This window comes from Ascaphus truei, chromosome 17 (assembly GCF_040206685.1).
Source record: "Ascaphus truei isolate aAscTru1 chromosome 17, aAscTru1.hap1, whole genome shotgun sequence".
Taxonomy (NCBI): Eukaryota; Metazoa; Chordata; class Amphibia; order Anura; family Ascaphidae; genus Ascaphus; species Ascaphus truei.
In genome coordinates this window covers 19138067-19163400 of record NC_134499.1, presented here as the reverse complement: position 1 = coordinate 19163400, position 25334 = coordinate 19138067, and the positions used below count along the sequence as shown (strand labels likewise).

Below are 25334 nucleotides of genomic sequence, written 5' to 3'. Positions count from 1 at the left end.
AAGGGGTTACTCCCCAAGGTGCCTGAGCTGGTATAGAGGACAGAGAGGGGGGGTGGGTGGCCTTGTAAAAGGGGTGAGGGGGGCTGCACAGTATTCACATTATAACTACAGTAGTAACATCACGGATATGGGGAGGGGGGACCATTCCTCTGAAATACTAGCTTTATTATATGGGCTGATTTATATTTTACCCTGTAACATCTTATCACAGTAACCCTGCTCCTGAGTGCCTTATACCCTGGCAGTGACACTGTAACATCTTATCACAGTAACCCTGCTCCTGAGTGCCTTATTGCCCCGGCAGTGACCCTGTAACATCTTATCACAGTAACCCTGCTCCTGAGTGCCTTATTGCCCCGGCAGTGACCCTGTAACATGTTATCACATTAACCCTGCTCCTGAGTGCCTTATTGCCCCGGCAGTTACCCTGTAACATCTTATCACAGTAACCCAGCTCCTGAGTGCCTTATTGCCCCGGCAGTGACCCTGTAACATCTTATCACAGTAACCCAGCTCCTGAGTGCCTTATACCCTGGCAGTGACACTGTAACATCTTATCACAGTAACCCTGCTCCTGAGTGCCTTATTGCCCCGGCAGTGACCCTGTAACATCTTATCACAGTAACCCTGCTCCTGAGTGCCTTATTACCCCGGCAGTGACACTGTAACATCTTATCACAGTAACCCTGCGCCTGAGTGCCTTATTACCCCGGCAGTGACACTGTAACATCTTATCACAGTAACCCTGCGCCTGAGTGCCTTATTACCCCGGCAGTTACCCTGTAACATCTTATTGCAGTAACCCAGCTCCTGAGCGCCTTATTGCCCTTTAAACTTGCTATTATAGCTCCTGAATATATATATATATGCAAACATCGATTCCTCGTCCATCCAATGCAGCCTCCTTGAGATCACAGCGTCAGCCAGTGACATCATCACTTCCTGTCCCCATGCACTATGACCTTTGCCCCTGACAGCTGGGAGCCTGGAGGGGGGACAGAGATTAGGGTTTGGGGGTAGGTGACTTCTTATTAGAGTGGAATTCCAGTTGTGTATAACAATGGGGTCACTGTGATGTCACTGCGCTAAACTTGGAGGGGCCGTCACAAAAATGAGGTTAACGGAAACGGCACCGGAGGAGCTGGTACTGGACTGCAGTTACTCTGGGGGGCGGTACTGGATTGCTGTTGCCCCGAAGGGTGGTAACTGGACTGCAGCTGCCCCTGGGGGTTGGTACTGGATTGCAGTTGCCCAGAAGGGTGGTAATTGGACTGCAGTTGCCTTGGGGCAGTTATTGGACTGCAGTTGCCCCAGGGGGGGGCAGGGGGTTAGTGGACTGCACTTGCCACCTTGGAAACAGAGGCTGGAAAATTCAAAGCATCAAAGGAATGTTATTTGTAAGACACTGGGGGAGAGCCAGGCATGTGTGAGACAGCTGGGGAGGGGGGGGGGGGTTGAGGAGAGAAAAGGGGGGGGAGAGGAGAGAAAAGGGGGGAGATGAGACGGTGAGAGAGGGGGATAGGGGGTGAGGAGAAAGGGGGGGGGAGGGAGATGAGACGGGGGAGGAGAGAAGAGGGGGGGACAGGCATGTGTGAGACAGCTGGGGAGGAGGAGAGAGAAGAGGGGGGGAGATGACAGAGAGGGGGAGGAGAGGAGAGCGGGGGATAGGGGGGGAGGAGAAGAGAGCGGGGGATAAGGAGGGGAGAGCGGGGGATAGGAGGGAGAGAGGGAGATGAGAGACAGGGGGGAGGAGAGGGGGACAGGTATGTTTGAGACTGCTGTAGTGGGAGAGTGGAGAGGGGGGAGAGGAGTAAGGGGAGAGGGAGATGAGAGACGGGGGAGGAGAGAAGAGGGGAGAGGCATGTGTGAGACTGTTGAGGATGGTAGGGAGAGAGAGGGGGAGAGAGGAGGGGACAGGCATGGGAGTGAGGGGGGGAAAGACAAGCATGGGAGAGGGAGAGGGGGGGACAGGCATGGGAGAGAGGGGACAGGCATGGGAGAGAGGTGGGACAGGCATGGGAGAGAGAGGGGGGGACAGGCATGGGAGGGAGGGGGGACAGGCATGGGAGGGGGGAAAGACAAGCATGGGAGAGGGGACAGGCATGGGAGAGAGGGGGGGACAGGCATGAGAGAAGGGGGGACAGGCATGGGAGAGAGTGAGGGAGAGCGAGCAGTGTAGTATACCTGTAGCATGCAGAGTTTGGTGCGTTTATAGTGGCTTCGCGCACACGATGGAGCGCGTGACATCACGAGCGCTTGTTGCTTGCGCGATTTGTGGACATAGTATTTGCGTGGCCCGTGACCTCACGTGAGCAGTTTGTCCTCATTGGCTGAACCGCGTACGTGACCCGACCGTTGTGCGACATACACAAAATTGTTTGTTGTCTGGCCGAGAATCGCGTTTCGCTCTGCGGCCTCCTAGAGTTACGACCTTTTGTTGGCGACTCTGCGCGCGCCGTCGCGGCGATTATGAACGCGGCCTAGTGTCCCTGCAATACTTTGGGCCAGAGTGGGAACCTAATGTGTTCCTCTTTGGATCTGGTTTGTGCCCCGTCTGTCTTTCTGCAAGGTGAAGAGACAGACACCTCTCCTGCCCCCTCCCCCGCACTCACACTCCTCCCCGCACTACACTCCTCCCCGCACTCACACCCCTCTCCCGCCCGCACTCACACCCCTCTCCCGCCCGCACTCACACTCCTCCCTGCACTCACACCCCTTTCCCGCCCGCACTCATACTCCTCCCTGCACTCACACCCCTCTCCCACCTGCACTCACACTCCTCCCCAGACTCATACTCCTCCCTGCACTCACACCCCTCTCCCACCCGCACTCATACTCCTCCCTGCACTCACACCCCTCTCCCACCCGCACTCATACTCCTCCCTGCACTCACACCCCTCTCCCACTCATATTCCTCCCTGCACTCACACCCCTCTCCCACTCGCACTCATTCTCCTCCCCGCACTCACACCCCTCTCACACTCACACTCATACTCCTCCCTGCACTTACACCCCTCTCCCACCCGCACTCACACCCCTCTTCCACCCCTCTCCCACTTGCACTCATACTCCTCCCTGCACTTACACCCCTCTCCCACTCGCACTCATACTCCTCCCTGCACTCACACCCCTCTCCCCACCGCATTCACACCCCTCTCCCCACCGCATTCACACCCCTCTCCCACCCGCACTCACACCCCTCTCCCACCCGCACTCACACCCCTCTCACACCTGCACTCACACCCCTCTCCCCACCGCAATCACACCCCTCTCCCCCCGCAATCACACCCCTCTCCCCCCGCACTCACATCCCTCTTCCCCCCCCGCACTCACACCCCTCTCCCCACCGCACTCACACCCCTCTCCCCACCGCACTCCCCCCGACTCTGAACTCACATCTCTCTCCTTCCCCCCCACCCTGCACTCACACCCATCTCCTCCCCCCCCGCACTCACACCCATCTCCTCCCCCCCGCACTCACAACCTTCTCTCCCCCGCACTCACACCCGTCTGCCCCCTGTACTCAAACCCTCTCCTCCCCCCGTACTCACACCCCTCTCCTCCCCCCCACACTCACACCCTTCTCCTCCTCCCCTGCCCTCCCCCCCCCCCTGTGCCCTCTCCCCCCCTGCCACCCTCACCGCCCTCTTCTGAATGTGACACTGTAGCACTTAGCACATTCCCCAGGGATGGACTGAGTGCAGGGTCACTGGGCAGGGCGACCTCTGACCCCACTCACTGCTGCGGGTCATTGAGGTGACAATGTGTTAAATGTGGTGTCTGTGACCTGTGACACACAATATCTCCTGTGTCACCTCCCCCAGGGATACACTGCACTACTCTATCTCGCCTGCACATTCTCTCTGTAATACACCTGCTTCTCTCCCCCTCTCTCTCTGCTCCTTTCCTTCTCCCTCTCCCTCTGTCTGCTTCTCTCCCCCTCTCTCTCTGTTCCTCTCCTTCTCCCTCTCCCTCTGTCTGCTCCTCTCCCCCTCTCTCTCTGCTCCTCTTTCTCTGCTCCTCTCTCTCTCTCTCTGCTCCTCTCCCTCTCCCCCCCTCTGCTCCTCTCCCTATCTCTCTTCCCCCCCCCTCTGCTCCTCTCCCTCTCTCCTCTCTCTCTCTCTCTCTCCCCCTCCCTCCCCTTCTCTTTTCTCTTCTCTCTTCTCTGTCTTGTTAAGTCCATCACTTACTACTTGTCTTATCTCTCCCTCCTCTCTCCTTCTTTCTTTCACTTGTTCTTCTCTCTATTCTCCCCCGTCTCTTTCTTTCTCTGTCCCTTTCCCCCCTCTCCTATCTCCCCCCATTCCCCTCTCCCCCTCTCCCTTTGTTAGCTGGCGAATGAGAGGCTCCTGTCACACTGTGGAATGTTGGCTCCTTAATATGTAATGTGTGTGTGACAGTGTGACAGTGTGTGTGTGTGTGTGTGACAGTGTGACAGTGTGTGGCTCCTGAAGTTGTTGTCCCCTAACACACACAGTCTCACACACAAGCACACACAGTCTCACACATAAATGCGCGCACACACACAGTCTCACAGACACACACTGTGGGCAGTCAGGTGTGTGTGAGTATATGTATAGGTGTGTGAGAGTATATGTATAGGTGTGTGTGTATATATATGTATGTGTGTGAGTATATGTATAGGTGTGTGTGTATATATATGTATGTGTTGGAGTGTATGTATAGGTGTGTGTATATATGTTTGAGTGTATGTATAAGGGTGTGTGAGTGTATGTATATGTGTATATATATGTATAGGTGTGTGTGTGCGTCTGGCTGCCTGTAGTGCACAGTTGAGGATTTGGGACCCCCCTGGGCACCAGAACATTACTTGCGGCTACTGAGAGGGGCTGCTTTACTGACATGTCGGGAGGAGTGTGGCACAGGGGGGGACAGTGCTTATTGGGGGGGGGGGGAGTTGGCTGTTTTTTGGGGGGTATGGCACAGTGCTGGTTTTTTGTTTTTTTTGGGAGGAGTGTGGCACAGGAGAGAGGGGGCAGTGCTGGTCTGGGGGGTGTTTGGGGGAAGCGTGGCATGGGCAGGGGGCAGTGCTGTTCTGGGGGGTGTTTGGGAGGAGCGTGGCACAGGCGGGAGGGGGCAGTGCTGGTCTGGGGGGTGTTTGGGGGGAGCGTGGCATGGGCAGGGGGCAGTGCTGTTCTGGGGGGTGTTTGGGAGGAGCGTGGCACAGGAGAGAGGGGGCAGTGCTGGTCTGGGGGGTGTTTGGGGGGAGCGTGGCATGGGCAGGGGGCAGTGCTGTTCTGGGGGTGTTTGGGAGGAGCGAGGCACAGGAGAGAGGGGGCAGTGCTGGTCTGGGGGGTGTTTGGGAGGAGCGAGGCACAGGAGAGAGGGGGCAGTGCTGGTTTGGGGGGAGCGTGGCATGGGCAGGGGGCAGTGCTGTTCTGGGGGGTGTTTGGGAGGAGCATGGCACAGGCGGGAGGGGGCAGTGCTGATTTGGGGGGTGTTTGGGAGGAGCATGGCACGGGGGAGGGGGCAGTGCTTTTTTGGGGGGGTATTCTGAGTATGGCACAGGGAGAAGTGCTGTTTGGGGGTGTTTGGGAGGAGCGTGGCATGGGGGAAGGGTTAGTGCTGGTTTGGGGGGTGTTTTGGAGGAGCGTGGCACGGAGGGGCAGTGTTGGTTTGGGGGGTATTTGGTAGGAGCGTGGCACAGGGGAGGGGGTAGTGCTGGTTTGGGGGGTGTTTGGGAGGAGCGTGGCACGGGGGAGGGGGCAGTGCTTGTTTGGGGGGTATTTGGGAGGAGCGTGGAACGGGAGAGGGGGCAGTGCTGGTTTGGGGGGTTTGGGACGAGTGTGGCATGGGGAGGGGGCAGTGCTGGTTTGAGGGGGGGGGGTGGGAGGAGTGTGGCACAGGGGGAGGGGGCAGGATTTAGCCTTCAGACCCAAGCATCAGTTGCATCATAATATTACGTTTTGTCCTTTTATTAAACCCCCTCCCTCTCCTCCTTACTCCCCTCTCCTCTCTCCCTCCCCCCCTCTCCGGAGCTGTGTACACTGAGTGGGAGGGAAATGGGAGAGAGAGCAAGAGAAAGTACTCACCTCTCAGACATACTACCAGTCCCGGGAGGGCAGCTAAACTTGACTGGACAGTGGGGCAGAAAGAACTTTGCCCCTCAAACTGCCCACCCCTGTGAGATAACTGCCCCAGGACGCTGCCAGAGGTCAGTTGTGCGTGCTTTTTTGGGGGAGGGGGGAGGCACCCTCCTTAAGTCCCGGGGACTGAATTAGATTGTCAGCTCTTGGCGAGAGGGACTACATCTGGCTGCGATGATCAGCCTTGTGCAGGAGGTGAGTCCTGGGTTGTATGTAGAAGTCTCTTGGGGCTAGAAGGGCAGCAAGGTGCTGCAGGGGTTAGGTTATCATTAGAGTATGGTCCCAGGGATGGACATTGAGGAGCTCTACAGGTCTCTGGTAGTGAGAGGCTCAAGTGATGCTCTGTTGTTCACCCGGTTACTGAAGGGTTATTAGAGCAATGCTCTGCAGGTCTCTATTAATGAAGGAGATGTATGTACTGTATATAGCAGTCACAGTGTATAGTGGTCTCTATTTTTCTCTATAGCGTGTATACGGTGCTGTATGTATGTGTATTTAGTGTTGGCAGTGTATACGGTGCTGTATGTATGTGTATTTAGTGCTGGCAGTGTATACGGTGAGGTATTTATGTGTATATAATGCTGGCAGTGTATACGGTGCTGTATGTATGTGTATTTAGTGTTGGCCGTGTATACGGTGCTGTATTTAGTGCTGGCAGTGTATACGGTGAGGTATTTATGTGTATATAATGCTGGCAGTGTATACTGTGCCGTATATAATGCTGGCAATGTGTACGGTGCTGTATTTATGTGTGTAGAGTGCTGGTGGTGCATACAGCGCTGTATTTCTGTGTATATGTTGCCACTGTATATCGTGCTGTATTTGTGTATACACTGCTGGCAGTGTATACAGTGTTGTATATCGTGCTGGAAATGTATACAGTGCTCTATATATGTGTATATAGTGCTGGCAGTGTACTGTATATGGTGCTGTATTTATGTGTAAATAGCGCTGGTGGGGTATACAGTGCAGTATTTATATGTATGTAGCACTGGCAGCGTATATAGTGATGGCAGTGTATATGATGCTGTATCTATATCGTGCTGGCAGTGTATATGGTGGTGTATTTACGTGTACATAGCGCTGGTGGAGTATACATTGCAGTATTTATATGTACAGTATGTAGCACTGGCAGTGTATATAGTGATGGCAGTGTATATAATGCTGTATGTATATGGTGCTGGCAGTGTATATGGTGGTGTATTTACGTGTACATAGCGCTGGTGGGGTATACAGTGCAGTATTTATATGTACAGTATGTAGCACTGGCAGTGTATATAGTGATGGCAGTGTATATGATGCTGTATGTATATGGTGCTGGCAGTGTATATGGTGGTGTATTTACGTGTACATATCGCTGGTGGGGTATACAGTGCAGTATTTATGTGTATGTTACACTGGCAGTGTATATGATGCTGTATGTATATGTATACAGTGCTTTATCTTTGGGACGTGCTGTGTATGAGTCTCTGGCAGTGGAGGGGTTAATCTCCCACATGACTCACCTGCGGCACCTGTTACCTGATCCCAGGAAATCAGATGTCCCCCCAAGTCTTCACCAGATGAATGTCTTATTTCCCCTCCTCACTGTATCTGACATCCGACCCCAACAGCTACAGGGAGCCCAAGTGTGCAATACAAACTGTGTGTTACATGTCACACGTGTGAGGGAATCTTACCTGTCCCAGCAAGAAACACACAACATGTATTTATGTGTAGTATCTATTACTGCACAGAACACACCGCTCCCTATAACTCCTCCTATTACCCCATATAACCGCTCCCTATAACTCCTCCTATTACCCCATATAACCGCTCCCTATAACTCCTCCTATTACACCATATAACCGCTCCCTATAACTCCCCCTATTGCCCCATATAACCGCTCCCTATATCTCCCCCTATTACCCCATATAACTCCTCCTATTACCCCATATAACCGCGCCCTATAACTCCTATTACCCCTTTTACCCGCTCCCTATAACTCCTCCTATTACCCCATATAACCGCTCCCTAAAACTCCCCCTATTTCCCCATAACACCGCTCCCTAAAACTCCCCCTATTTCCCCATAACACCGCTCCCTAAAACTCCCCCTATTACCCCATAACACCGCTCCCTAAAACTCCTCCTATTACCCCATATAACCACTCCCTATAACTCCTCCTATTGCCCCATATAACTGCACCCTATAACTCCTCCTATTACCCCATATAGCCTCTCCATATAACTCCTATTACCCTATAACACCTTTCCCTATAACTCCTATTACCCCATATAACCACTTCCTATAACTCCTATTGCCCATATAATCGCTCTCTAAAAGTCCTCCTATTATCCCATATAACTCCTATTGTTTCATATAACCCAATTCCTATAACTCCTCCTATTACCCCATATAACCGCTACCTATAACTCCTCCTATTACCCCATATAACCGCTCCCTATAACTCCTATTACCCCATATAACCACTCCCTATAACTCCTCATATTACCCCATATAAACGCTCCCTATAACTCCTCCTATTACCCCATATAAACACTCCTATTGTTTCATATAACCCAATCCCTATAACTCCTCCTATTGCCCCATATAACTGCTCCCTATAACTATTAGCAGCGGGGTGTTAGGGTGTATAGGGAGAGGTATTAGCAGCAGGTTGTCAGGATGTATAGCAAGCAGTATTAGCAGCGGGATGTTAGGGTGTATAGGGAGAGGTATTAGCAGCGGGGTGTTAGGGTGTATAGGGAGAGGTATTAGCAGCGGGGTGTTAGGGTGTATAGGAGAGGTATTAGCAGCGGGGTGTTAGGGTGTATAGGGAGAGGTATTAGCAGCAGGGTGTTAGGGTGTATAGGGAGAGGTATTAGCAGCGGGGTGTTAGGGTGTATAGGAGAGGTATTAGCAGCGGGGTGTTAGGGTGTATAGGGAGAGGTATTAGCAGCAGGGTGTTAGGGTGTATAGGAGAGGTATTAGCAGCGGGGTGTTAGGGTGTATAGGGAGAGGTATTAGCAGCGGGGTGTTAGGGTGTATAGGGAGAGGTATTAACAGCGGGATGTTAAGGTGTATAGGGAGAGGTATTACCAGCAGGTTGTCAGGATGTATAGGGAGAGGTATTAGCAGCGGGGTGTTAGGGTATATAGGGAGAGATATTGGCAGCGGGGTGTTAGGGTGTTATGGTGCAGTATTTGTGCTTATAGTGTTGGCAGTGTGTACAGTGCTGTATTTATGTCTGTAGTGCTGGCAGTGTATACCATGCTGTATGTAAGTATATATAGCGTTGGCAGTGTATACTGTGCTGTATTCATGTGTATACAGTGCTGGCAATGTGTATATTTAGTACTGGTGGTATATATGGTGCTGTATGTATGAGTATATAGTTATACCGGTGTATACAGTGATGTATTTGTGTGTATACAGTGCTGGTGGTTCATACCATGCTGTATTTGTGTATATATAGTGCTGATTGTGTACACGGCGCTGTATGTATGTGTATATAGCTCTGTTTAACTGTAACCCCACGGCGCCCCCCCCCCCCTCTTTGCTAAGTTATATACGCAGGTGTATAGTTACATATAACACTGATATATCCCCGTGTCAGCCGCTCCTGTCTCCCGCGTCAGTGAGCGTGTGACCGGCGCTGTATACAAATGTATAATACGAACAGTTTGTAACGTAAAATCGCGATACTGCGTCTATACCGCAAGGGCCTTAACCCGTTCACTGCCAGGGGGCCAGAGGGCTTTTATGGGAATGTAAAGAGGTACTTAGTACCACCAAGTACCGCCACCCTCCACATGCTGAGGGTTTTATGGAGGGTCCCCTTGAGTATCTGACAGGAGTAATGTTATATGAGCTGCTGATAAGGTGCAGGGGATTAACCCTATTAGGGGTTACTGAGAGCCACTGGGAACCGAATTTGGGAATGGGAGGAATTTCCCAGAATCCTCTGCTCCATATATTTCTTGTTTTGTCAAGTTCTCTTATTCTCTATGTATAAAAACAGGGATTTCTGCTGCGGTTTGGTGGTAAAATGCACTGATATTAATACTGAGTGTGAGACATGTATACAGAGCATGCTGTAATTCCTATACCTTTACATTACCTAGGATAATAATACCTGTTACTATATTATTATGCCGTATTATTTGTATATATTTTATCTGGCTCTGATTTATATTATCGTCCTGCTATTTCTCTCATCCCTCCCTTCTGTCTCACCCCCCTCCCTCTCTCATCTCCCTCTCCTCATCCCTCCATTCTCTCTATCTCCCCATCCCTCCCTCTCATCCCTTCCTTCTCTCACACACCCATCTCCCTCCCATCCCTCCCCCTCTTTTTCCCCATATCATCCCCTCTCCCTCCCTCTCTCTCGCTCTCTCTCTCTCCCCATCCCTCTCTCTCGCCCTCTCTCTCACCATTCCTCTCTCTCTCTCCCCATCCCTCTCTCTCTCGCTCTCCCCATCCCCCCTCTCTCCCCATCTCAGCTCTCTCTCCCTCTCTCACCTCTCCTTTCCCCACTTTCCCTCCCCCCTCTATCTCTCCCCTCTCCATCGCACCCCTCTCTCCCCCACTTTATCTCTCTCCCCATCTCACCCCTCTCCCCCTCCCCCTCTCTCTTGCAGGACGCTGTTTGGGGTGCAGCATCTGTACCCTGTAAGATGGGTCCCAACTGGGGGTGCCTCTTCCTTTGGGTCCTGCTCTCCTGGGGGGTCAGTGGAGACAGCACAGTCACTCCCCGTCTCAAGTTGTCCTATCCGGGTGAGTGACAGCGTCTGGGCGAATTTCTCCAAAAAACACAAAATACACTTTTTCTTGCAGTTTATCATTTAATAAAAGCCGCCAATCCCCCCTCCTTCCCCCCTCCCCCCCCCTCCCCCACACACCTACCTGGCTCCCCCACTCAAGTTTCTCCTTTACTGACTCCTCAGTACGGACAGAACAAAAAGGGCTGGCACATGAGGGACATGTTTACTAAGCGATGCTATTTACTTTCTCTCCCTTTCTCCCTCCCCCTCTCCCATCTCACTCCCCATCGCTCTCTCCCCGCTCTCTCTTCCCCCCTCCTCCTTTCCCTCCTCTCTCTCCCCTCCCCTCTTTCTGTACCCCCCCTCCTCTCGCTCTCCCCCCCTCCTTGCCCTCTCTCTCTCCTCTCCCCTCTCACAGATCTGATCTCCCGGCACGCTCTCAGGACGTTTACACTGGAGCACTCTTGCTGTTTTGACGCTCTCTTGCTGGATGAGGAGCGCGGCCGTCTCTTTGTGGGGGGGAAGAATTACCTGATGTCCCTGAGCCTCGATAATATCAGCAAACACGAGCTGATGGTGAGTCTCCCCCCCCCCCCCCCGGGTAACCCAGCCCCTTGGGTGCCTTATTACCTCTCCCCTGTGTAACCTCCCTTCTCTCCCCCTAGATTCACTGGCCGGCCCCTGTGGAGTGGAGAGAAGAATGTAACTGGGCAGGGAAGGACATCAAAGTGAGTGTGTGACACGCGTGTGTTATAACGTGTGTATGTGTGTGTGTGTGTGTGTGTGTGGATGTGATAATGTGTGTGACACGTGTACACCACCCACCGTGTGCGGAAGAGTCTCTTTATAGTAAATCAGGAAAGTTACTGACTCGAGGTCACACTATACTCTATACTCGGGTATCTCTATGCTACTTTACCTCTATACTCGGGTATCTCTATGCTACTTTACCTCTATACTCGGGTCCCTCTATGCTACTTTACCTCTATACTCGGGTACCTCTATGCTACTTTACCTCTATACTCGGGTATCTCTATGCTACTTTACCTCTATACTCGGGTAACTCTATGCTACTTTACCTCTATACTCGGGTATCTCTATGCTACTTTACCTCTATACTCGGGTACCTCTATGCTACTTTACCTCTATACTCGGGTATCTCTATGCTACTTTACCTCTATACTCGGGTACCTCTATGCTACTTTACCTCTATACTCGGGTATCTCTATGCTACTTTACCTCTATACTCGGGTACCTCTATGCTACTTTACCTCTATACTCGGGTAACTCTATGCTACTTTACCTCTATACTCGGGTATCTCTATGCTACTTTACCTCTATACTCGGGTACCTCTATGCTACTTTACCTCTATACTCGGGTATCTCTATGCTACTTTACCTCTATACTCGGGTAACTCTATGCTACTTTACCTCTATACTCGGGTCCCTCTATGCTACTTTACCTCTATACTCGGGTATCTCTATGCTACTTTACCTCTATACTCGGGTAACTCTATGCTACTTTACCTCTATACTCGGGTACCTCTATGCTACTTTACCTCTATACTCGGGTATCTCTATGCTACTTTACCTCTATACTCGGGTAACTCTATGCTACTTTACCTCTATTCTCGGGTCCCTCTATGCTACTTTACCTCTATACTCGGGTATCTCTATGCTACTTTACCTCTATACTCGGGTATCTCTATGCTACTTTACCTCTATACTCGGGTACCTCTATGCTACTTTACCTCTATACTCGGGTCCCTCTATGCTACTTTACCTCTATTCTCGGGTATCTCTATGCTACTTTACCTCTATACTCGGGTACCTCTATGCTACTTTACCTCTATACTCGGGTATCTCTATGCTACTTTACCTCTATATTCGGGTACCTCTATGCTACTTTACCTCTATTCTCGGGTACCTATATGCTACTTTACCTCTATGCTCGGATATCTCCTATGCTACTTTACCTCTATACTCGGGTACCTCTATGCTACTTTACCTCTATACTCGGGTATCTCTATGCTACTTTACCTCTATACTCGGGTACCTCTATGCTACTTTACCTCTATACTCGGGTAACTCTATGCTACTTTACCTCTATACTCGGGTATCTCTATGCTACTTTACCTCTATACTCGGGTACCTCTATGCTACTTTACCTCTATACTCGGGTATCTCTATGCTACTTTACCTCTATACTCGGGTAACTCTATGCTACTTTACCTCTATACTCGGGTCCCTCTATGCTACTTTACCTCTATACTCGGGTATCTCTATGCTACTTTACCTCTATACTCGGGTAACTCTATGCTACTTTACCTCTATACTCGGGTACCTCTATGCTACTTTACCTCTATACTCGGGTATCTCTATGCTACTTTACCTCTATACTCGGGTAACTCTATGCTACTTTACCTCTATTCTCGGGTCCCTCTATGCTACTTTACCTCTATACTCGGGTATCTCTATGCTACTTTACCTCTATACTCGGGTATCTCTATGCTACTTTACCTCTATACTCGGGTACCTCTATGCTACTTTACCTCTATACTCGGGTCCCTCTATGCTACTTTACCTCTATTCTCGGGTATCTCTATGCTACTTTACCTCTATACTCGGGTACCTCTATGCTACTTTACCTCTATACTCGGGTATCTCTATGCTACTTTACCTCTATATTCGGGTACCTCTATGCTACTTTACCTCTATTCTCGGGTACCTATATGCTACTTTACCTCTATGCTCGGATATCTCCTATGCTACTTTACCTCTATACTCGGGTACCTATATGCTACTTTACCTATATACTCGGGTATCTTTATGCTACTTTACCTCTATACTCGGTTAACTCTATGCTTCTTTACCTCTATACTCGGGTACCTCTATGCTACTTCACCTCTATACTCGGGTCCCTCTATGCTACTTTACCTCTATACTCGGTTAACTCTATGCTTCTTTACCTCTATACTCGGGTAACTCTATGCTACTTTACCTCTATACTCGGGTATGTCTATGCTACTTTACCTCTATACTCTGGTCCCTCTATGCTACTTTACCTCTATACTCGGGTACCTCTATACTACTTTACCTCTATACTCGGGTATCTCTATGCTACTTTACCTCTATACTCGGGTACCTCTATGCTACTTTACCTCTATACTCGGGTATCTCTATGCTACTTTACCTCTATACTCGGGTCCCTCTATGCTACTTTACCTCTATACTCGGGTACCTCTATGCTACTTTACCTCTATACTCGGGTATCTCTATGCTACTTTACCTCTATACTCGGGTACCTCTATGCTACTTTACCTCTATACTCGGGTATCTCTATGCTACTTTACCTCTATACTCGGGTACCTCTATGCTACTTTACCTCTATACTCGGGTATCTCTATGCTACTTTACCTCTATACTCGGGTACCTCTATGCTACTTTACCTCTATACTCGGGTATCTCTATGCTACTTTACCTCTATACTCGGGTAACTCTATGCTACTTTACCTCTATACTCGGGTCCCTCTATGCTACTTTACCTCTATACTCGGGTATCTCTATGCTACTTTACCTCTATACTCGGGTAACTCTATGCTACTTTACCTCTATACTCGGGTACCTCTATGCTACTTTACCTCTATACTCGGGTATCTCTATGCTACTTTACCTCTATACTCGGGTAACTCTATGCTACTTTACCTCTATTCTCGGGTCCCTCTATGCTACTTTACCTCTATACTCGGGTATCTCTATGCTACTTTACCTCTATACTCGGGTATCTCTATGCTACTTTACCTCTATACTCGGGTACCTCTATGCTACTTTACCTCTATACTCGGGTCCCTCTATGCTACTTTACCTCTATTCGCGGGTATCTCTATGCTACTTTACCTCTATACTCGGGTACCTCTATGCTACTTTACCTCTATACTCGGGTATCTCTATGCTACTTTACCTCTATATTCGGGTACCTCTATGCTACTTTACCTCTATTCTCGGGTACCTATATGCTACTTTACCTCTATGCTCGGATATCTCCTATGCTACTTTACCTCTATACTCGGGTACCTATATGCTACTTTACCTATATACTCGGGTATCTTTATGCTACTTTACCTCTATACTCGGGTATCTCTATGCTACTTTACCTCTATACTCGGGTACCTCTATGCTACTTTACCTCTATACTCGGGTAACTCTATGCTACTTTACCTCTATACTCGGGTATCTCTATGCTACTTTACCTCTATACTCGGGTACCTCTATGCTACTTTACCTCTATACTCGGGTATCTCTATGCTACTTTACCTCTATACTCGGGTAACTCTATGCTACTTTACCTCTATACTCGGGTCCCTCTATGCTACTTTACCTCTATACTCGGGTATCTCTATGCTACTTTACCTCTATACTCGGGTAACTCTATGCTACTTTACCTCTATACTCGGGTACCTCTATGCTACTTTACCTCTATACTCGGGTATCTCTATGCTACTTTACCTCTATACTCGGGTAACTCTATGCTACTTTACCTCTATTCTCGGGTCCCTCTATGCTACTTTACCTCTATACTCGGGTATCTCTATGCTACTTTACCTCTATACTCGGGTATCTCTATGCTACTTTACCTCTATACTCGGGTACCTCTATGCTACTTTACCTCTATACTCGGGTCCCTCTATGCTACTTTACCTCTATTCTCGGGTATCTCTATGCTACTTTACCTCTATACTCGGGTACCTCTATGCTACTTTACCTCTATACTCGGGTATTTCTATGCTACTTTACCTCTATATTCGGGTACCTCTATGCTACTTTACCTCTATTCTCGGGTACCTATATGCTACTTTACCTCTATGCTCGGATATCTCCTATGCTACTTTACCTCTATACTCGGGTACCTATATGCTACTTTACCTATATACTCGGGTATCTTTATGCTACTTTACCTCTATACTCGGTTAACTCTATGCTTCTTTACCTCTATACTCGGGTACCTCTATGCTACTTCACCTCTATACTCGGGTCCCTCTATGCTACTTTACCTCTATACTCGGTTAACTCTATGCTTCTTTACCTCTATACTCGGGTAACTCTATGCTACTTTACCTCTATACTCGGGTATGTCTATGCTACTTTACCTCTATACTCTGGTCCCTCTATGCTACTTTACCTCTATACTCGGGTACCTCTATACTACTTTACCTCTATACTCGGGTATCTCTATGCTACTTTACCTCTATACTCGGGTACCTCTATGCTACTTTACCTCTATACTCGGGTATCTCTATGCTACTTTACCTCTATACTCGGGTCCCTCTATGCTACTTTACCTCTATACTCGGGTACCTCTATGCTACTTTACCTCTATACTCGGGTATCTCTATGCTACTTTACCTCTATACTCGGGTACCTCTATGCTACTTTACCTCTATACTCGGGTACCTCTATGCTACTTTACCTCTATACTCGGGTATCTCTATGCTACTTTACCTCTATACTCGGGTACCTCTATGCTACTTTACCTCTATACTCGGGTATCTCTATGCTACTTTACCTCTATACTCGGGTACCTCTATGCTACTTTACCTCTATACTCGGGTAACTCTATGCTACTTTACCTCTATACTCGGGTATCTCTATGCTACTTTACCTCTATACTCGGGTACCTCTATGCTACTTTACCTCTATACTCGGGTATCTCTATGCTACTTTACCTCTATACTCGGGTAACTCTATGCTACTTTACCTCTATACTCGGGTCCCTCTATGCTACTTTACCTCTATACTCGGGTATCTCTATGCTACTTTACCTCTATACTCGGGTAACTCTATGCTACTTTACCTCTATACTCGGGTACCTCTATGCTACTTTACCTCTATACTCGGGTATCTCTATGCTACTTTACCTCTATACTCGGGTCCCTCTATGCTACTTTACCTCTATTCTCGGGTCCCTCTATGCTACTTTACCTCTATACTCGGGTATCTCTATGCTACTTTACCTCTATACTCGGGTATCTCTATGCTACTTTACCTCTATACTCGGGTACCTCTATGCTACTTTACCTCTATACTCGGGTCCCTCTATGCTACTTTACCTCTATTCGCGGGTATCTCTATGCTACTTTACCTCTATACTCGGGTACCTCTATGCTACTTTACCTCTATACTCGGGTATCTCTATGCTACTTTACCTCTATATTCGGGTACCTCTATGCTACTTTACCTCTATTCTCGGGTACCTATATGCTACTTTACCTCTATGCTCGGATATCTCCTATGCTACTTTACCTCTATACTCGGGTACCTATATGCTACTTTACCTATATACTCGGGTATCTTTATGCTACTTTACCTCTATACTCGGTTAACTCTATGCTTCTTTACCTCTATACTCGGGTACCTCTATGCTACTTCACCTCTATACTCGGGTCCCTCTATGCTACTTTACCTCTATACTCGGTTAACTCTATGCTTCTTTACCTCTATACTCGGGTAACTCTATGCTACTTTACCTCTATACTCGGGTATGTCTATGCTACTTTACCTCTATACTCTGGTCCCTCTATGCTACTTTACCTCTATACTCGGGTACCTCTATACTACTTTACCTCTATACTCGGGTCCCTCTATGCTACTTTACCTCTATACTCGGGTACCTCTATGCTACATTACCTCTATACTCGGGTCCCTCTATGCTACTTTACCTCTATACTCGGGTATCTCTATGCTACTTTACCTCTATACTCGGGTCCCTCTATGCTACTTTAATTCTATACTCGGGTACCTCTATGCTACTTTACCTCTATTCTCGGGTATCTCTATGCTACTTTACCTCTATACTCGGGTCCCTCTATGCTACTTTACCTCTATACTCGGGTCCCTCTATGCTACTTTACCTCTATGCTACTTTACCTCTATTCTCGGGTATCTCTATGCTACTTTACCTCTATACTCGGGTACCTCTATGCTACTTTACCTCTATGCTACTTTACCTCTATACTCGGGTACCTCTATGCTACGTTACCTCTATACTCAGGTACCTCTATGCTACTTTAACTTTATACTCGGGTATCTCTATGCTACTTTACCTCTATACTCGGGTACCTCTATGCTACTTTACCTCTATACACGGGTACCTCTATGCTACTTTACCTCTATACTTGGGTACCTCTATGCTACTTTCCTCTATACTCGGGTACCTCTATACTACTTTACCTCTATACTCGGGTACCTCTATGCTACTTTACCTCTATACTCGGGTAACTCTATGCTACTTTACCTCTATATTCGGGTAACTCTATGCTACTTTACCTCTATACTCAGGTATCTTTATGCTACTTTACCTCTATACTCGGGTACCTCTATGCTACTTTACCGCTATACTCGGGTCCCTCTATGCTACATTACCTCTATACTCGGGTACCTCTATGCTACTTTACCTCTATACTCTGGTACCTCAATGCTACTTTACCTCTATACTCGGGTCCCTCTATGCTACTTTACCTCTATACTCGGGTAACTCTATGCTACTTTACCTCTATACTCGGGTACCTATATGCTACTTTACCTCTATTCTCGGGTATCTCTATGCTACTTTACCTCTATACTCGGGTCCCTCTATGCTACTTTACCTCTATACTCGGGTCCCTCTATGCTACTTTACCTCTATACTCGGGTACCTCTATGCTACTTCACCTCTATACTCGGGTCCCTCTATGCTACTTTACCTCTATACTCGGTTAACTCTATGCTTCTTTACCTCTATACTCGGGTAACTCTATGCTACTTTAACTCTATACTCGGGTATGTCTATGCTACTTTACCTCTATACTCTGGTCCCTCTATGCTACTTTACCTCTATACTCGGGTACCTCTATACTACTTTACCTCTATACTCGGGTACCTCTATGCTACATTACCTCTATACTCGGGTCCCTCTATGCTACTTTACCTCTATACTCGGGTATCTCTATGCTACTTTACCTCTATACTCGGGTCCCTCTATGCTACTTTAATTCTATACTCGGGTACCTCTATGCTACTTTACCTCTATTCTCGGGTATCTCTATGCTACTTTACCTCTATACTCGGGTCCCTCTATGCTACTTTACCTCTATGCTACTTTACCTCTATTCTCGGGTATCTCTATGCTACTTTACCTCTATAATCGGGTACCTCTATGCTACTTTACCTCTATGCTACTTTACCTCTATACTCGGGTACCTCTATGCTACGTTACCTCTATACTCAGGTACCTCTATGCTACTTTACCTTTATACTCGGGTATCTCTATGCTACTTTACCTCTATACTTGGGTACCTCTATGCTACTTTCCTCTATACTCGGGTACCTCTATACTACTTTACCTCTATACTCGGGTACCTCTATGCTACTTTACCTCTATACTCGGGTAACTCTATGCTACTTTACCTCTATATTCGGGTAACTCTATGCTACTTTACCTCTATACTCGGGTATCTTTATGCTACTTTACCTCTATACTCGGGTACCTCTATGCTACTTTACCGCTATACTCGGGTCCCTCTATGCTACATTACCTCTATACTCGGGTACCTCTATGCTACTTTACCTCTATACTCTGGTACCTCAATGCTACTTTACCTCTATACTCGGGTCCCTCTATGCTACTTTACCTCTATACTCTGGTAACTCTATGCTACTTTACCTCTATACTCGGGTACCTATATGCTACTTTACCTCTATTCTCGGGTATCTCTATGCTACTTTACCTCTATACTCGGGTCCCTCTATGCTACTTTACCTCTATACTCGGGTCCCTCTATGCTACTTTACCTCTATACTCGGGTACCTCTATGCTACTTTACCTCTATACTCGGGTCCTTCTATGCTACTTTACCTCTATACTCGGTTACCTCTATGCTACTTTACCGCTATACTCGGGTCCCTCTATGCTACATTACCTCTATACTCGGGTACCTCTATGCTACTTTACCTCTATACTCTGGTACCTCAATGCTACTTTACCTCTATACTCGGGTCCCTCTATGCTACTTTACCTCTATACTCTGGTAACTCTATGCTACTTTACCTCTATACTCGGGTACCTCTATGCTACTTTACCTCTATTCTCGGGAATCTCTATGCTACTTTACCTGTATACTCGGGTCCCTCTATGCTACTTTACCTCTATACTCGGGTCCCTCTATGCTACTTTACCTCTATACTCGGGTACCTCTATGCTACTTTACCTCTTTACTCGGGTACCTCTATGCTACTTTACCTCTATACTCGGGTACCTCTATGCTACTTTACCTCTATACTCGGGTATCTCTATGCTACTTTACCCCTATACTCGGGTACCTCTATGCTACTTTACCTCTATACTCGGGTACCTCTATGCTACATTACCTCTATACTCGGGTCCCTCTATGCTACTTTACCTCTATACTCGGGTACCTCTATGCTACTTTACCTCTATACTCGGGTCCTTCTATTCTACTTTACCTCTATACTCGGGTACCTCTATGCTACTTTACCTCTATACTCGGGTACCTCTATGCTACTTTACCTCTATACTCGGGTCCCTCTATGCTACTTTACCTCTATACTCGTGTAACTCTATGCTACTTTCCTCTATACTCGGGTATCTCTATGCTACTTTACCTCTATACTCTGGTCCCTCTATGCTACTTTACCTCTATACTCTGGTATCTCTATGCTACTTTACCTCTATACTCGGGGTAACTCTATGCTACTTTACCTCTATACTCGGGTCCCTCTATGCTACTTTTACCTCTATACTCGGGTACCTCTATGCTACTTTACCTCTATGCTACTTTACCTCTATACTCGGATACCTCTATGCTACTTACCTCTATACTCGGGTACCTCTATGCTACTTTCCTCTATACTCGGGTACCTCTATGCTACTTTCCTCTATACTCGGGTACCTCTATGCTACTTTACCTCTATACTCGGTATCTCTATGCTACTTTATCTCTGTAATCAGGTACCTCTATGCTACTTTACCTCTATACTCGGGTATCTCTATGCTACTTTACCTCTATACTCGGGTACCTCTATGCTACTTTCCTCTATACTCGGGTCCCTCTATGCTACTTTACCTCTATACTCGGGTCCCTCTATGCTACTTTACCTCTATACTCGGGTATCTCTATGCTACTTTACCTCTGTAATCAGGTACCTCTATGCTACTTTACCTCTATACTCGGGTATCTCTATGCTACTTTACCTCTATACTCGGGTACCTCTATGCTACTTTACCTCTATATTCGGTAACTCTATGCTACTTTACCTCTATACTCGGGTATCTTTATGCTACTTTACCTCTATACTCGGGTACCTCTATGCTACTTTACCTCTATACTCGGGTCCCTCTATGCTACTTTACCTCTATACTCGGGTACCTCTATGCTACTTTACCTCTTATACTCGGGTACCTCTATGCTACTTTACCTCTATACTCGGGTACCTCTATGCTACTTACCTCTATACTCGGGTATCTCTATGCTACTTTACCCCTATACTCGGGTACCTCTATGCTACTTTACCTCTATACTCGGGTACCTCTATGCTACATTACCTCTATACTCGGGTCCCTCTATGCTACTTTACCTCTATGCTCGGGTCCTTCTATGCTACTTTACCTCTATACTCGGGTACCTCTATGCTACTTTACTCTATACTCGGGTACCTCTATGCTACTTTACCTCTATACTCGGGTCCCTCTATGCTACTTTACCTCTATACTCGTGTAACTCTATGCTACTTTCCTCTATACTCGGGTATCTCTATGCTACTTTACCTCTATACTCTGGTCCCTCTATGCTACTTTACCTCTATACTCTGGTATCTCTATGCTACTTTACCTCTATACTCGGGTAACTCTATGCTACTTTACCTCTATGCTACTTTACCTCTATACTCGGGTATCTCTATGCTACTTTACCTCTGTAATCAGGTACCTCTATGCTACTTTACCTCTATACTCGGGTACCTCTATGCTACTTTACCTCTATATTCGGGTAACTCTATGCTACTTTACCTCTATACTCGGGTATCTTTATGCTACTTTACCTCTATACTCGGGTACCTCTATGCTACTTTACCTCTATACTCAGGTCCCTCTATGCGACTTTACCTCTATACTCGGGTATCTCTATGCTACTTTACCTCTATACTCAGGTACCTCTATACTACTTTACCTTTATATTCGGGTCCCTCTATGCTACTTTACCTCTATACTCGGGTATCTTTATGCTACTTTACCTCTATATTCGGGTATCTCTATGCTACTTTACCTCTATACTCGGGTATCTCTATGCTACTTTACCTCTATACTCAGGTACCTCTATGCTACTTTACCTCTATATTCGGGTAACTATGCTACTTTACCTCTATACTCAGGTACCTCTATGCTACTTTACCTCTATATTCGGGTCCCTCTATGCTACTTTACCTCTATACTCGGGTATCTTTATGCAAAGGTAGGGGGTTGAGTAGAGCTCATGCAGCCCCTCCCGTCTCTCACTCAGCACGTGCTTATTACACAGCGCTGACACTCTTGCTGCCCTCTGATGACATGCACGCCCCAGTTTCCAGCATGCTTTGCTCTGGGGGGCAGGCCAGGCTGTTTGCATTCTGAGCTGGTAGCGTGCATTATGTCAGGGTCAAAGGTCATGAGTGCGCAGGACGCGTTTCCCCGTGTGTTCAAATAAAGGTGTGAGGAAGAGAGAGAGAGGAGAGGAGGAGGAGGATGGGGCGGGGGGGGGGGTGAAAGAGAGAGAAGGATGGGGGGGAGAGAGGAGGGGGAGAGGAAGAGGGGGTAGAGAGGAGGGAGAGGGAGAGGAGAGGAGGGTAGAGAGAGGAGGAGGGGGGGATGAGAGAGGAGGAGGGGGGGAAGAAGGTATTACTCACATGAGTGCTGCCCCAGTTGTGACACAGCTGTAACGCCGCCTCACTCGTCTGCCCCCCACAGACGGAATGTATGAATTACGTGAGGATCCTGGAGCCGTATAACAGAACTCACCTGTTCACCTGCGGGGACGGGAGCGTTTCACCCAGCGTGCGGGTACCTCCATGTGGGGCAACGCTCAGACGTAAGGACCGGGGGGGCACTGCGACAGGGGGGGGTGGGGCTGTGACAGAGAGGGGTGGGGGCGCTGCGACAGGGGGGGGGTGGGGCTGTGACAGAGGGGGGCGCTGTGACAGAGAGAGGGGGACGCTGTGACAGAGAGAGGGGGGGACGCTGTGACAGAGAGAGGGGGGGACGCTGAGTGACGCTGGACAGAGAGGGGGGACGCTGTGACAGGAGAGGGGGACGCTGTGACAGAGAGGGGGTGTGGGGGACGCTGTGACAGAGAGGGGGGGACGCTTGTGACAGAGAGAGAGGGGGGCGCTGTGACACAGAGAGGAGGGGGCGCTGTGAGGGGGGGAGCTGTGATTAGAGAGAGGGGGGAGCTGTGATAGAGAGAGAGGGGGCGCTGCTGTAGCTCACATGATGCTGTTTGCAGGACACAATATTTAAGTTGGATGTGAGAAAGATGGAAGACGGAAAGGGGCGTTGCCCATATGACCCCAAACACATGGCGGCCGCTGTGCTTGTGGGTGAGAATATGAAACCCCCTAATTATTCCCCCCACACCCAGCGCTCTTACACTGCTCCCCCCCCACACCCAGTGATCTTACCCTGCTGCCCCCCCATACCCAGTGCTCTTACACTGCTCCCCCCCACACCCAGTGATCTTACCCTGCTGCCCCCCCATACCCAGCGCTCTTACACTTCCCCCCCCCACACCCAGCGCTCTTACACTTCTCCCCCCCACACCCAGCGCTCTTGCAATGCTCCCCCCCACACTCGGCGCTCTTACACTTCTCCCCCCCACGCCCAGCGCTCTTACACTGCCCCCCACACCCAGTGATCTTAACCTGCTTCCCCCCCACACTCAGCGCTCTTACACTTCTCCCCCCCCCCACACCCAGTGATCTTGCCCTGCTCCCCCCACACTCAGCGCTCTTACACTTCTCCCCCCCATACCCAGTGATCTTACCCTGCTGCTCCCCCCCACACTCAGCGCTCTTACACTGCTCCCCCCCCACACCCAGTGATCTTACCCTGCTGCCCCCCCCCCCACACTCAGCGCTCTTACACTGCTCCCCCCCCACACCCAGTGATCTTACCCTGCTGCCCCCCAACACTCAGCGCTCTTACCCTGCTGCCCCCCACACTCAGCGCTCTTACACTGCTCCCCCCCCATACCCAGTGATCTTACCCTGCCCCCCCCCCACACCCAGTGATCTTACCCTGCTCCCCCCCCCCCACACTCAGCGCTCTTACACTGCTCCCCCCCACACCCAGTGATCTTACCCTGCTCCCCCCACACCCAGCGCTCTTACACTGCTCCCCCCCCCACACCCAGTGATCTTAACCTGCTGCCCCCCCCCCACACTCAGCACTCTTACACTGCTCCCCCCACACCTAGTGATCTTAACCTGCTGCCCCCCCCCACACTCAGCGCTCTTACACTGCTCCCCCCCCACACCCAGTGATCTTACCCTGCTCCCCTCCACACTCAGCGCTCTACACTTCTCCCCCCCACACCCAGTGATCTTACCCTGCTGCCCCCCCCCCCCACACTCAGCGCTCTTACACTTCTCCCCCCCACACCCAGTGATCCTAACCTGCTGCCCCCCCCCCCACACTCAGCGCTCTTACACTGCTCCCCCCCATACCCAGTGATCTTACCCTGCTGCCCCCCCCACACTCAGCGCTCTTACCCTGCTGCCCCCCACACTCAGCGCTCTTACACTGCTCCCCCCCCATACCCAGTGATCTTACCCTGCCCCCCCCCCCAACACCCAGTGCTCTTACCCTGCTCCCCCCCCACACTCAGCGCTCTTACACTGCTCCCCCCCACACCAGTGTTCTTACACTGCTCCCCCCCACACCCAGCGCTCTTACACTGCTCCCCTCACACTCAGCGCTCTTACCCTGCTGCCCCCCACACTCAGCGCTCTTACACTGCTCCCCCCCCATACCCAGTGATCTTACCCTGCCCCCCCCCCCCACACCCAGTGCTCTTACCCTGCTCCCCCCCCACACTCAGCGCTCTTACACTGCTCCCCCCCACACCCAGCGCTCTTACACTGCTCCCCCCACACCCAGTGATCTTACCCTGCTGCCCCCCCCCCCCCACACCCAGTGCTCTTACCCTGCTGCCCCCCCCCCCACACTCAGCGCTCTTACACTTCTGCCCCCCCACACCCAGTGATCTTACCCTGCTGCCCCCCCCACACCCAGCGCTCTTACACTGCTCCCCCCACACCCAGTGATCTTACCCTGCTGCCCCCCCCACACCCAGCGCTCTTACACTGCTCCCCCCACACCCAGCGCTCTTACACTGCTCCCCTCACACTCAGCGCTCTTACCCTGCTGCCCCCCACACTCAGCGCTCTTACACTGCTCCCC

General features: G+C 49.5%; 1 protein-coding gene across 6 annotated transcripts in view; it reads left to right on the top strand.

Moving 5' to 3' along the window:
* The window catches only part of LOC142468069 (semaphorin-3B-like), a 45695-nt gene extending 22179 nt beyond the window's left edge, over positions 1-23516 (top strand). For 2 of the 6 annotated variants that reach the window (XM_075574171.1, XM_075574170.1), the window contains exons 2-6: positions 10730-10865; positions 11271-11428; positions 11518-11580; positions 22845-22965; positions 23380-23516. In XM_075574171.1, the coding sequence (XP_075430286.1) occupies positions 10766-10865; positions 11271-11428; positions 11518-11580; positions 22845-22965; positions 23380-23393 (456 nt within the window). In that variant the 5' untranslated portion in view covers positions 10730-10765 and the 3' untranslated portion in view covers positions 23394-23516. The other 4 variants (XM_075574172.1, XM_075574173.1, XM_075574169.1 and 1 more) reach the window with 4 other exon arrangements.
* Positions 23517-25334: the final 1818 nt, after the last annotated feature.